General features: G+C 50.8%; 6 protein-coding genes across 6 annotated transcripts; 3 read left to right on the top strand and 3 right to left on the bottom strand.

The window, feature by feature from the left end:
- Window position 1: 1 nt before the first annotated feature.
- Window positions 2–1,219, top strand: M437DRAFT_42590 (modification methylase HemK; the record flags this gene model as incomplete). Its single annotated transcript, XM_041020607.1, has 2 exons — window positions 2–297; window positions 364–1,219. 2 exons carry the CDS (start codon window positions 2–4, stop codon window positions 1,217–1,219), a joined length of 1,152 nt encoding a protein of 383 aa, XP_040882129.1.
- A 298-nt stretch (window positions 1,220–1,517) lies between these two features.
- Window positions 1,518–2,719, bottom strand: M437DRAFT_82080 (uncharacterized protein; the record flags this gene model as incomplete). Its single annotated transcript, XM_041027680.1, has 2 exons — window positions 1,518–2,123; window positions 2,183–2,719. 2 exons carry the CDS (start codon window positions 2,717–2,719, stop codon window positions 1,518–1,520), a joined length of 1,143 nt encoding a protein of 380 aa, XP_040882128.1.
- Window positions 2,720–3,424: 705 nt separating this feature from the next.
- On the bottom strand, window positions 3,425–3,739 carry M437DRAFT_14726 (uncharacterized protein; the record flags this gene model as incomplete). The annotated part of the gene is made up of 1 exon (XM_041018778.1): window positions 3,425–3,739. A coding segment is annotated over one exon (315 nt), but the record flags the coding sequence as incomplete, so codon positions are not given.
- A 413-nt stretch (window positions 3,740–4,152) lies between these two features.
- On the bottom strand, window positions 4,153–6,696 carry M437DRAFT_82078 (glycoside hydrolase; the record flags this gene model as incomplete). Its single annotated transcript, XM_041027679.1, has 3 exons — window positions 4,153–5,879; window positions 5,930–6,412; window positions 6,471–6,696. The coding sequence occupies 3 exons, from the start codon at window positions 6,694–6,696 to the stop codon at window positions 4,153–4,155; spliced, it is 2,436 nt and encodes an 811-aa protein (XP_040882126.1).
- A 436-nt stretch (window positions 6,697–7,132) lies between these two features.
- M437DRAFT_42576 (homoaconitase mitochondrial precursor) lies at window positions 7,133–9,586 on the top strand (the record flags this gene model as incomplete). The annotated part of the gene is made up of 1 exon (XM_041020605.1): window positions 7,133–9,586. One exon carries the CDS (start codon window positions 7,133–7,135, stop codon window positions 9,584–9,586), a length of 2,454 nt encoding a protein of 817 aa, XP_040882125.1.
- A 223-nt stretch (window positions 9,587–9,809) lies between these two features.
- On the top strand, window positions 9,810–11,350 carry M437DRAFT_42114 (uncharacterized protein; the record flags this gene model as incomplete). The annotated part of the gene is made up of 2 exons (XM_041020513.1): window positions 9,810–10,464; window positions 10,590–11,350. The coding sequence occupies 2 exons, from the start codon at window positions 9,810–9,812 to the stop codon at window positions 11,348–11,350; spliced, it is 1,416 nt and encodes a 471-aa protein (XP_040882124.1).
- Window positions 11,351–11,774: the final 424 nt, after the last annotated feature.

The raw sequence follows: 11,774 nt of genomic DNA, 5'->3' as shown, positions 1-11,774 counted from the left end.
GATGCCACGACTATCGCCTCGTATCCTGCATCAGGCACGCAAGATCGACTCATTGTTGCCTCTTGTACTACAAGGCACACGCGACCTTGCCTCTGCGAAGAACGAACTACGATGGCTGAAAGAACATGTCTTGTCGCAACAGCAAAACGAGCAAAGTCTTGACAGCTACAGTACACAACAACAGCTCAAAAAGCTATGTGTCGATAGAGCTCATGGCAAGCCATTGCAATACATCATAGGCACTGAATACTTTGGCGACCTTGAGATTGCTTGCGAGCCAGGTGTTTTGATACCAAGGTAAGGCTTTTATTTGTAGGTGTTTTCTCTCCGTAGATTCGTTATCGTTTACGCAAAGGAGGGTAGGCAAGAAACTGCTGCTTCGGTGACTTTCTTGATTGAAAGGTTGCTTCAAAGGAAGAATCTTCCAAATCATCTCAAGATCTTGGATTTGTGTACGGGAACTGGTTGTATACCGTTACTAGCACATTACGAAGCCAAACACAGACGAAAACACGGTCAACCTCCTCAATTCTTGGAGGTTGTGGGTGTAGATATATCCACTCAAGCCTTGAACCTCGCAAACAAAAATCTGCATCGTCTGGCCAGCGCAGGCTACCTGGGCTCAAACCCATCCCTGCACTTCCTGCAGGCAGACATCCTCGCTCCCGACACCAGCTCCAACAAAAAAAGCAACAACCCACCATCCCTAGCCTCTGCACTGCACAACTACTCAACCACCTCACCTTACCCCCACTCTACCCACTGGGACATCCTCATTTCAAATCCCCCCTACATATCCCCCCACGCCTTTAACACCACAACCCAACGATCCGTAAAACGCTACGAACCGCGTTTAGCCCTGGTCCCTCCTTCTCACCCCACCTCCTCTGCAGAAATCGACCAAGGCGACATCTTCTACCCTCGCCTGTTAGAAATTGCAGCGGAGGTCAAAGCCAAAATCGTGCTTTTCGAAGTTGCGGATTTGGAGCAAGCAAAAAGGGTTGCTGGGATGGCGAAGAAGCAGGGGGGTTGGGATGGAGTTGAGATTTGGAGGGATTGGCCGGGTGAGGATGATGATGATGATGGGGCAGAGAGTGGAGATATGCTTGCGATGGAAGAAGTCAAGACACGAGGGACGGGGAATGGTCGTTCGGTTTTTGCATATCGTGGTGATGCGAGAGATTGGCTGGGTGCAGAGGAGACACTTGACACTCTTTGAGACGGACGAGGAAAAGAAAGGCATTCTTGTCAGAGTCAAAAGTTTATACCAACGTTACGAATCTTGCAAAATTTTAATCGTGGGACATCGTTACTTTCGTTTGAACTATCTTTTTACTTCATGATATGTTGCAGCGCAGTCCTCTTCTCCAAAAGCGCTTCTTAGTAGACCTGGCAGGCGATGGAATCGTAGGGATTTGTCTGCTGGTATATCCCTGCCTATGCGCATGTCCAGAATGCCCAGGCAGCGCACCAATACCTCTACTCTTTTGCAACACACTCGACCTTATCACAGCCTTCTAAGCAGAAGCACCAGGTCCAGCGCCAACTCTCCAGCCAACCTTGACAAGAGTCTCACAAACCTCCTTTGTAGAGTTACGAACCAAATCCTCATCCAAGGTAACGTCTCCTTCCTGGTAAAGATTGATGACTGTACTGCCGCCATACTGGAAAGCGCCCAAACACTCTCCCCTTCTGATTTCTCTACCAACATCAATGCCAGGGTTGTATTTGATGCTGCCAACCAACATGGCACCCACAGCGATAATAGCAACCCTTGAGTTAGTGCCAGCGCGCTTCACAATCATGACACTGCGTCTGTTTTCACAGAACACATCTAGCGTGCCTGCTTCGTTGATGGCTTGCGGGTTTACGGTGTAGTATGCACCAGGAATCTCGGTGATGCTCTCGATCATACCGGAGACGGGAGAGTGCCAGCGGTGGTAGTCTTGAGGCGCGAGACGAGCGATTACGATAGAACCGTTGTTGAAGGTGGATGCGAGTTGGGCTGAGTTGAGGAGTTTCTCGATGGTGAAGCCGAAGCCTTTGATCCAGTACTTTGTGGCGAGGTCGACGGTGGGGAAAGCTGTCAGACGGCAATCTGCAGGGGAGGAGACGACGAGATCCTGTTTGACACCTGGTCAGTGGTTGATTGTAGAGTGAAGTAATGAGTACGAGAACTCACATTGCCTGGCTCGTCGATTGGTCTAGCATCCTCGCGAATCTCTCTCGAGAAGAACTCGTTGAAGTTCTTGTACTTGGCAGGGTTTGGCTCCTTCATCTCAGACATGCTCTCCTGCAAGTCGAAGCTCTCGATGAAAGGAACAATGTGGTCGACACTGGCCGGGTCATCATATTGCTTTCCCATCTTCTTGCTCTGGTCTTCCAGAAGCTTGATCGTGCGTTTCCAGTGCAGGGCTTTCTCTTGCTCGGATCCATAGTACAGAGCATGCATACCCACACGCACATAGATGCTCATGGGCTCAAAGGACTTTTCGCCAGTCTTGCGGTCCATGACGTAGTTTCCCATGTGCCAGGCCGACTCCATTGCCTCGAGACTATCGTAGGGGAAGATGCGCTTGAGCCATGAGTGCGACTTTTGGTGGTTGGAAGGGCTGTGTAGAGTATTCTTAGGGTCTTCGGGAGTGGCAGCTTGGTTGGTGATGTGGTCGAGAGCTGCTGCGGTAGCATCGAAGTGTGCGTCGCTGAGCTTGTCCGTCATGTTTGAAATGGAGATGTGAAGATTCAAGGGTCAATGAGGAGGGTTTAGAAGAATGCAGGGACTAGGGACGGAATAGTTATAGGTAACAGACGGTTAAAGGAGAAACTGCATGTGTTCAATTGCATCAATGGCGTTAATGGCATTGCGTGTCCCTGAACGAGCATGCATATGATGCACTTCCCCGCCAAACTTGGCCTCCACCATCAGCAAACCAAGCTTTTGATCTGCATTATGATGGAGCTTGACTTGCAGGGCCTTGATCTTCCAGGCTCTGCTGGTTCCCTCAGCCTTGTCCACATCCATGCTGTTCCTTCAGCCTTGTTCATAATCTGGCCGTTTGGCCAATCGTCTAGTCATTCAATCATAACGCCTGCGTCTCTCTCCATCCCTTTCCCTTCTGTCCCTTGGTGAGCGACTTCTGTGTCTCCTGCGCTCTCCAGATCTCGACCTTGAGCGCTCGCGACGGCTGTGATGATGTCTGCGTTCCTCCTCATCATGTCTGCGATCGCGGTCTTCTCGTCTGTGTCTGTGCCGTCTGTGCTCATCTCCATCTCTCGAACGTGACCTTCTCTTGTGTCTTCTCTCGCGACTCCTGCTGCCGTGCCCATCACGCCTTCTATGTCTTCTCTCTCTACTCCTACTCCTGCTTCTCTCGCGCTTGTCTGGCTCTGCAGCAGGACCAGTTTGTCCTCCCATCCCAGGCCGCAGCGCCACAGGCTCAAAATTCGCATTATCTCTATCCGGCACTGGCAACCCCATCGCCCTCAACATCTCATCCTCCTCTTGTTGTTTGATCTTTCTCATTTCTTCTCTTCTCTGTGCCTCTGCGTCTTGCTCTGAGTCTTTGTCACCTTTGGCGTACCAACTTAGATCTTTGCCTTTTTGCCATCTGCCGACGGGGGCCATGAGGGAATGACCAAGGTAGTTTTGTCGGTGTGGGTCGTTCTGGACGTCTTGCCAGGAGAACTCGTTGCGTCCGCCTCGTGAGCCTTCTTTGCGCACTGTTTGGAGAAGATCCATTTTTGTGATTTGTAGTCAGACTTGCTGGTGTGCGCCTTTGACCGACTATGAAAGTCCTTGTGCGGAAGGTAAGGATGGAAGATTGATCGATGCTGAGGTCGATCTCAGTGAGGAGCCGGCTTCGTGTATGAGGTTTAAGATTGTGATACAAGGATTTCTCGTGTGCGAGCAGGTGAAGATTTGAAAGAAAGCGGTGTCTTGAGAAAAATAAACTGGCACTTGTGTTGATGTAAAGTTGAAGGTGTAGCTCAGGCTCATGGCTTCTCCAAAGCATCGGCAGCTTCGAAGACTGACTCGTGCTTGGCAGTCAGAGCATCACCACAAACACATCTAGTCATGGCAGAGAAAAGCAAACAATTCTACTTTTGTTCCTATCTACACCTTTGATATTTTTCTAATCGTAAAAATAAAGTCTACAGCTCATCATGTCCACTTCCTGCCTTGACACTCGGCACCTCAGGCATAGCCATGATCTTAACAACCAGACTAGTCCAGCCAGTGAAATGCTGGGTACGCTGTCCCTCTCCAGTTTCTGGGTTATATTGCTCCCAAGCAAATCCAGTCTTCTCCCATGACTTGTACACTGTATCCACAAGGTTCTTGCGCAGCTCGGTGTACATCTTGGCGGCACGCTTCTGGTGAGGTCCAGTGGCAGAAGCTGTGTTGAGTAGTTCCTTGACGACGAGGTAGTTGATGGGAAGCCAGACGGGCGAACGCCAGTAGTTCTCCTCAGTACCGTAAAGGGCATCTTGCTGTGAAAGGGAGCGGATGCCATGAGGCGACCAGAGATGCTCAGGTGAGCTGATGAGGTCAAGGACTTCACCCAGATGAGGGTGGTCCGGTGCCAATAGACCAGCGAAGAACGGTGAGAGTGAGATGTAGCCCTTGTGGCAGACAAGAGCATGCTCTTCGTACTCATCAACTGTAGCATCGCAGTATGCTTGCTCGTCAGCAGACCAGTGCAGGTCGTCAAGGTTGCGAATGATGGCATTCTCGATCTTTGCGTAGGTCGATGCATCGTCGGTTTCGGTAAGAGTCGTTGCGATGCGCTTCATGGCACGGGTCATCATGCCCATCCAGGACATCAAGTCGACGTGCAGCTCACCAGGATGAGGAGGTTGAGGACGAGGGTAGTCATCGAGACCTGAGGTCAGGAGATGGGTCTTTGTGCTTCCCCTCCAGCGATAGCCTTCCTTCTTCGAGAAAGCAGGACGATCGTATGATTTGAGGTCACCAGCTTGAGTCTTGCGGAACCATTCGTAGTGCTTCTTGAGAAGAGGATAAAGATCACGAAGGTATTGCAGAGCAGCATCAGGGTTGGCGAGAACACCGTTAGCGTTCTCCGAGCCAAGAATCTGTTGGCCAGACTTTGCAGCAGCAATCTTGTCCAGGAAAGAGTGGATGACGAAGAAGAGAGTAGGAGGGTTGGCGTAGTGAGGGTATTGAGTCTGGAACTCCTGAGGAACCTTGCTGCGAGCCTCGGGTCCGAGAATCTGTTCACGGCCAATCCAGCCATCGTCATCCATCAAATTAAACCAACTCTTGATGATCTGCAGGGTGAGATCGACGTCCCAATCAATAATGGGGAGCAAGTGGAAACCCTCGTCCCAGAGGAAACCACGAGGGAAGAAGGGTCTTGAGGGAGTACCAGTAAAGAGCTCGTATGGACCCTCCAGTTTCTGTTGGTTCCTTGCTCTTGCTTCAGCAGTCTCTTGCCAGAATCCTTCGTTCTCCTCCTCGTACTCGGGTGCATATGAACGATCCACGACCGAATCACCGTGGAAATAACCAATGCCTCCGATCAGGTTGGAGAAGAGCGACTTGGCAAGACCGGTGTATTTCTTGTCATTGAAAGGTTTCTGCGGCTTGAAGGATTGGATGAAGCGCTCGGAAAAGGATTTGATGGTTGCATCGATCTTCTCAGACAGATCTGCTGATTGGATAGGCTTGGGACCGGAACCAGAGGAGAAGATGACGTCGAACTCGAATGCGCCTTCGAAGACCTTCTGCACGAAATGCATGTTACCAGCGCCGGGTGCATTGGGGATGGTGAAAGCTTGCATTGGGGGAGGCATGGCTTCGGCGGTGTAAGTTTCGATGTACTTGTCGAGACTATTCTTCATCGAGGAGAAGAGAACGGCTGCTCAAACGTCAGCTTCGAGACATGATTTTGCAACGAGTACAACATACGCTTGGCCTGCCACAAGGCAGCCTCAGGGATCTGCACACTGTGCACCAAAGTCCTGTCGATGGGCTTTTCCTGGAACGAAGGATGGACATGGTTGGGTTTCTCTCCCTTGCGATCAACGATTGTAACAGTGAAGGTACCCAACTCAGGAGTTTCTCCAGTGATGACAACGTCTCCATCGAAACCATTTTCGTTGTCTTCCTCTTCTGCGTTATCAACGACCAAGCTTCCCAATCCTTCGACAGCAATGTTGAAGATCATGGTAGTTTTGAGGTCGTCTGAAGCGTCTTCTCTTGGTACGCCCCTGATTCTTGCACCCCAAGATCCTCCATTAGAGCCATGGTCGGGGAACTTGACGAAGTCGGTTGTGACATCAATTTGGTTTCCAGCATCGTGAATGGTTTGCGAACCACCAGTTCTCGGGTCGTATGCATCCCAGCCGTAGCCGGCCATGCCCTCGTGTTGCTCGCATGTGTATCGGAAATCTGTTCACATTCAATCATCAGCCAATTGGCATTTCTGGTCAAGTTATGTAAGACACACTGTTCTGGACAGAGGCAAAGTCTTCAACCTTGGCCCACAGCAAGCCGGTAAGCACACTCTTTGGCAGTCTCGGTCTTACACCAAAGTACAAGTTTGGACGGTAAGGACCCCAAAGAAGCGAATCATTGGAAGCCTTTGTGAAGGGCGAAGCGACATCCTGAGCGACTGCTGTCTCAGGCAACAGCTGCAACAGAGTCACAGCGGCCGATAGTAACCACGGAGCCATGTTGACGACTTTGTTCGAGGAGAACTCACAAAGTTGATATCAGGAAGCAACACGTTTCGCTGCGTCCCTGATCGTCATGGCCTCGCGTTTTTGCGGGGCGAGCTCTGAGAGTTCGCTCTTGTTGCCGTGTTTAAGTCCGAGGCGGCATAACTTTTTGTGTAGCGCGATGTCGGCGACGGCCCCAGACTCTGTACCAATGACTGATTGGTGATTGGCCTGCATACCCCAAAAATTGTTCCCCTCGCTGTCGCCTCTTGCATCTGTCAATCCATCTTTGTGCGGAGTGGATTGTGTTGATTGAGTTGCTTTTCCAGAGATACCCCTTGTGTTTTGTTCGTTTCCATCCCAAACATGCCTATCCTCCGCTTGAATGCGGCGTCTGGCTCAAGACTGCGCTTGGTGAGTTGCTTTAAGCTTGTGCCTATACCACCGACTAATGACATACCAGGCCACAGCCAGACTTAGCACTCGTCGCCCTGCCATAAGAGCTACTGTTGCTGCCTCTCAACAGATCCTCCGTCCTCGTCTCTACACAACATCGACACCGCTACGAAATGCTTCCTCTCCCGATGTCTTCCCTTCGCTTCTCGAACAGCCCGGTATCTCCGACTACCTGAACGCTCAGCAGCCCGTCGCCGTCCCTCAGACCTTGACCGAGAAGATTGTCCAGCGTCACAGTCTTGGTCTCGCCGAAGACAAGTTCGTCCAATCAGGCGACTATGTCACCCTCTCTCCCCAGCAATGCATGACCCACGACAACTCATGGCCCGTTGCAACAAAGTTCATGTCCATTGGCGCCACAAAGATCCACGACCCCAAGCAGATTGTCATGACTCTTGACCACGATGTTCAGAACAAGTCCGAGAAGAACTTGCAGAAGTACCGCCAGATTGAGAACTTTGCAAAAGAGCAGGGAGTTGACTTCTACCCGGCTGGCCGTGGTATTGGTCATCAAATCATGGTTGAAGAAGGTTACGCCTGGCCTGGCACCCTCTGCGTCGCTTCAGACTCTCACACAAACATGTACGGAGGTATTGGCTGTCTTGGAACTCCTGTCGTCCGTACTGATGCCGCTTCCATCTGGGCTACTGGTCGTACTTGGTGGCAGATTCCCCCTGTTGCAAAGGTTACCCTTAAGGGCGTCCTCCCTGCAGGTGTCACTGGCAAGGATGTCATTGTTGCTCTGGCCGGTCTCTTCAACAACGACGAAGTTCTCAATCACGCCATTGAGTTCGTTGGCTCTCCTGAAACCATGTACTCTCTTCCAATTGATGACCGCCTCGCTATTGCAAACATGACCACCGAGTGGGGTGCTCTTTCTGGTCTCTTCCCTATCGACGGCGTTCTCCAAGGCTGGTTGCGTGCAAAGGCCACCGAGGCCGCTCTCTACGAAGACGCTGCTCTCACTTCATCCAAGACGTCCACTCGCTTCAACCACGAAAGACTTGACGCATTGTTCGAGAAGCCTCTGACTGCTGACAAGGGCGCAAAGTATGCAAAGGAGCTGTTCCTTGACCTCGAGTCGCTCTGCCCCTACGTTTCAGGCCCCAACAGTGTCAAGGTTGCTACTCCTCTGAACGAGCTCAACGCACAGGATATCAAGGTCAACAAGGCATACCTTGTCTCTTGCACCAACAGCCGTCGTTCTGATATCGCTGCTGCCGCAAAGGTCTTCAAGGATGCTGCTGAGGCAAACAACGGTGTCATTCCCAAGATCCCCTCTCACGTCAACTTCTACATTGCTGCCGCCTCTCTTCCCGAACAACGTGCCGCTGAGGAGCAGGGTGACTGGCAGACCCTACTCGATGCTGGTGCGCAAGCTCTTCCTTCTGGTTGCGGACCCTGCATTGGTCTTGGTACTGGTCTTCTCGAGCCTGGTGAGGTCGGTATCAGTGCCTCCAACCGTAACTTCAAGGGTCGTATGGGTAGCACTGACGCAAAGGCCTACCTCGCCAGTCCTGAGGTTGTTGCTGCTTCTGCTCTCCAGGGCAAGATCGCTGGCCCTGGCACTTACCAGAAGCCTGAAGGCTGGAACGGTGTCATTCGTGGAGAAGGAGACGGTGTCCCTGAGGACAAGCGCATGATCAGTATCGAAGATGCTCTTGACATGCTTGTTCGCCAAGCAGAAGAGGCTGTTGAGTCTGGCGAGAAGGCTCTCGGTGCCACCGATGAAGCTGCTCCTTCAGATGAGAAGCTCACTGATATCCTTCCTGGCTTCCCCGAAAAGGTTACTGGTGAAATTGTCTGGTGCAACGGTGATAACATTAACACTGATGGTATCTACCCTGGCAAATACACTTACGATGATGCCTTCTCTTCATCGCCCGATCGCATGGCTACCGTCGTCATGGAGAACTACGACACTGAATTTGCCTCCATCGCAAAGGCAGGTGACATTCTTGTCGCCGGCTTCAACTTCGGATGTGGCAGTTCCAGAGAACAGGCCGCCACTGCAATCCTCGCCAAGAAGATTCCTATGGTTGTCGCAGGAAGCTTTGGCAACATTTTCAGCAGAAATTCGATCAACAACGCTTTGATGGGTGTCGAAGTTCCTCGCTTGATCCAACGTTTGCGCGAGACTTTCGACACTCCTGCCGCTCAGGATGGAACCAAGCCTATCACTGAGCCTAGCGAAAACAGACAATCTCTCGACACACCGCCACCAGCACCTACATCAGTCCCTAGCCAAGAAAAGAAGTTGACAAGAAGGACGGGCTGGACTTTCACCTGGGACGTCAGACGCAGTCAGGTTATCGTGCAAGAAGGACCTAACGGCAAGAGCTGGAGTCAGAAGGTTGGTGAGCTGCCGCCGAACGTTCAGGATATCATTGCCAGAGGAGGCCTCGAGAAGTGGGTTGGCAAGGAGTTGGCTGCCGCGAGCAAAATCTAGAGGGAACCAATGATTGTTAGGATTGTACAAAAGCGGATATCATGGCGTTTTATGATTTAGGACATTTGTGTAGATGACATACATATCCAGAGCATTTTCTTATCGAGGGTCGTTCCTTTCTTATCGAGTTATAGCGCGAAGGATCGGCCGAGGTTCTCGTATTAGCAAGCCTCTTCTACCATCACTTCAAACCCGACCTCCCAAGCTCATAGCTAACACAACCATGAACAGGATAGACAACTTGTCCCCAAAGCTTTTATGCGACATCATTGGCCTCGCAGCAACAACTCAACCTTTCTCTTACAAAATTCATCTCTCATCATATGCTGCGGTCTCCAGGAAATGGCAACAACTCGTCGAGCCCAAACAGTTCAACAGCATCAGAATGACTAATGACGATATAGACACCTTTGCCAGTGTCTTCGGCAACGATACGACTGGCGAGCATCGTAAAGCATCATTACAGCAATTATTTCTCCGCGTATACTCATCTTATCGGTCAATCAAGCCACGGACTGAGTCCACCATAGAAGAAAGGAGAAACGAGGTCGTTGCCAACGACACGGTTTTTACGAAAAGTCTACAATCACTTTTCGGTGCCTTGCAGTCGTGGTCGTTGGAGCACTCGCTTGTTCTGTATCTTTTCGTACCAACAAAAGACAGTGATGGAGTGTTTGCTTGCCGTACGGAGCCTCATATCCTGGATCTTGAGTCCTTGCCGCTAGTCTCTTGTATTGAAAAGTTCGTGTCTACGAGTCAGATGTGTCTATTGACAGAGACTCTGGTTGGTATTGCGTCGAGGCTTCCGAACTTACGACACGTGGAATGGCAGATTGCAGATGGAGATGGACTGATTCAACGGCGACAAAATCGTTCTGGTGAGTCTATCACAACGCTCAAGCTGAACGTGCCTGCCACTGTGCTCTTGCAGCTGCGCTGACACAGCCTCTTGATCTTACAAGACCAATCTGACCTGCGAAGATCCACTGACATACATTTCCAGATTTTGCAAATCAACTTTTAGCTCTGGAGACCTTATGTCCTTTACTTACGACACTTGAATTTATTTTCAGATCTCCGTTCCCTTCGCGTAGTCCAATCACAGAAGTCCCGAGTGTGCTCCTGCCATATGCGTCTATCGACCATCTGTGCGTCTCCTTACGCAAGCTCTGTCAGTCTATGCAACGAGTGGTTTTGACCAATTTACCCATCTCCTCTCAATTGTTCTGGCCTTTACAAAACGACGACGAAGCTGGTGAGGAGGTTGAACCCTTCTGGCCAAAGTTGACACATTTCGATCTCGAGTTCAGTATCTGCGCTGCTGAGGGTGGGCTATGGACCGATTTTCTTACTTTGCCTTCTTGCTCGTGTCGCGCAGGTCCAACAAACATACCGACACCTGACGAGAAGCAACAACCAGAACGTCCCGCTCATACGACTGAAGCACCTTCACCTCCCTGGCCCTCTGAGGAGCTGGAGGATCTATTGCTTGTCATTGCCAAAGCCATTGCTCGCATGCCTTTGCTCCAAGTCTTCAGCGCCAGAGTGGGCAAAAGTTCTTGGCGTGAGACGCTTGACCTCGAAGACCATGGCTTTGGAATGCGCTATTCGAGCCCTGTAGAAGGGGAGACTGGTATTGATGGGGCGATTCTTGCGAAGCGCTTGGAATGGACGGCGCCGTCTGAATGGCGAATGAGTAGCACTCTGGAGGAGCAATGGAGAAGCATTCTGGGAGACACAGGAGTGGTCGAGTATCTTGTATGATGCTACCACAATCGTTCAGGCTAAGAAGCTCTACTGTTAAAATCCATTCAAGGTCTGGTACACAGATGCTGCCATCGACGCTGTTGCGCATATTGCCTTGCATGATACTTCTGAGTCGACCATACACTACCAGGAGCGTGTCATGTTTACAGCACTCGTCAAGAATGTCAAAAATCACCATGGCATGAACGACGAACAGATTGTTGCAGAGGTTGACTACGCCACATCAGATCTTGCACATACAGTCCACAGCCTCCTCGAGAACAACGTTCTACCAACTGGCTGCCACTTGCCATGCTCGGGAAAGAAACCAACTGTCACGTCTGTTGCTTTTGCATGCAACCCTCTAGGAAGTCACTGGATTGCTATTTCGATCACTAAGGAGGGCGGTTTGAACGTATTCAATCCCTTAATTGCCTTAGAG

Source organism: Aureobasidium melanogenum (genome assembly GCF_000721775.1).
Source record: "Aureobasidium melanogenum CBS 110374 unplaced genomic scaffold scaffold_4, whole genome shotgun sequence".
Lineage (NCBI taxonomy): Eukaryota > Fungi > Ascomycota > Dothideomycetes > Dothideales > Saccotheciaceae > Aureobasidium > Aureobasidium melanogenum.
The sequence above is the reverse complement of the archived record's forward strand: the minus strand, read 5'-3'. Positions and strand labels throughout refer to the sequence as shown.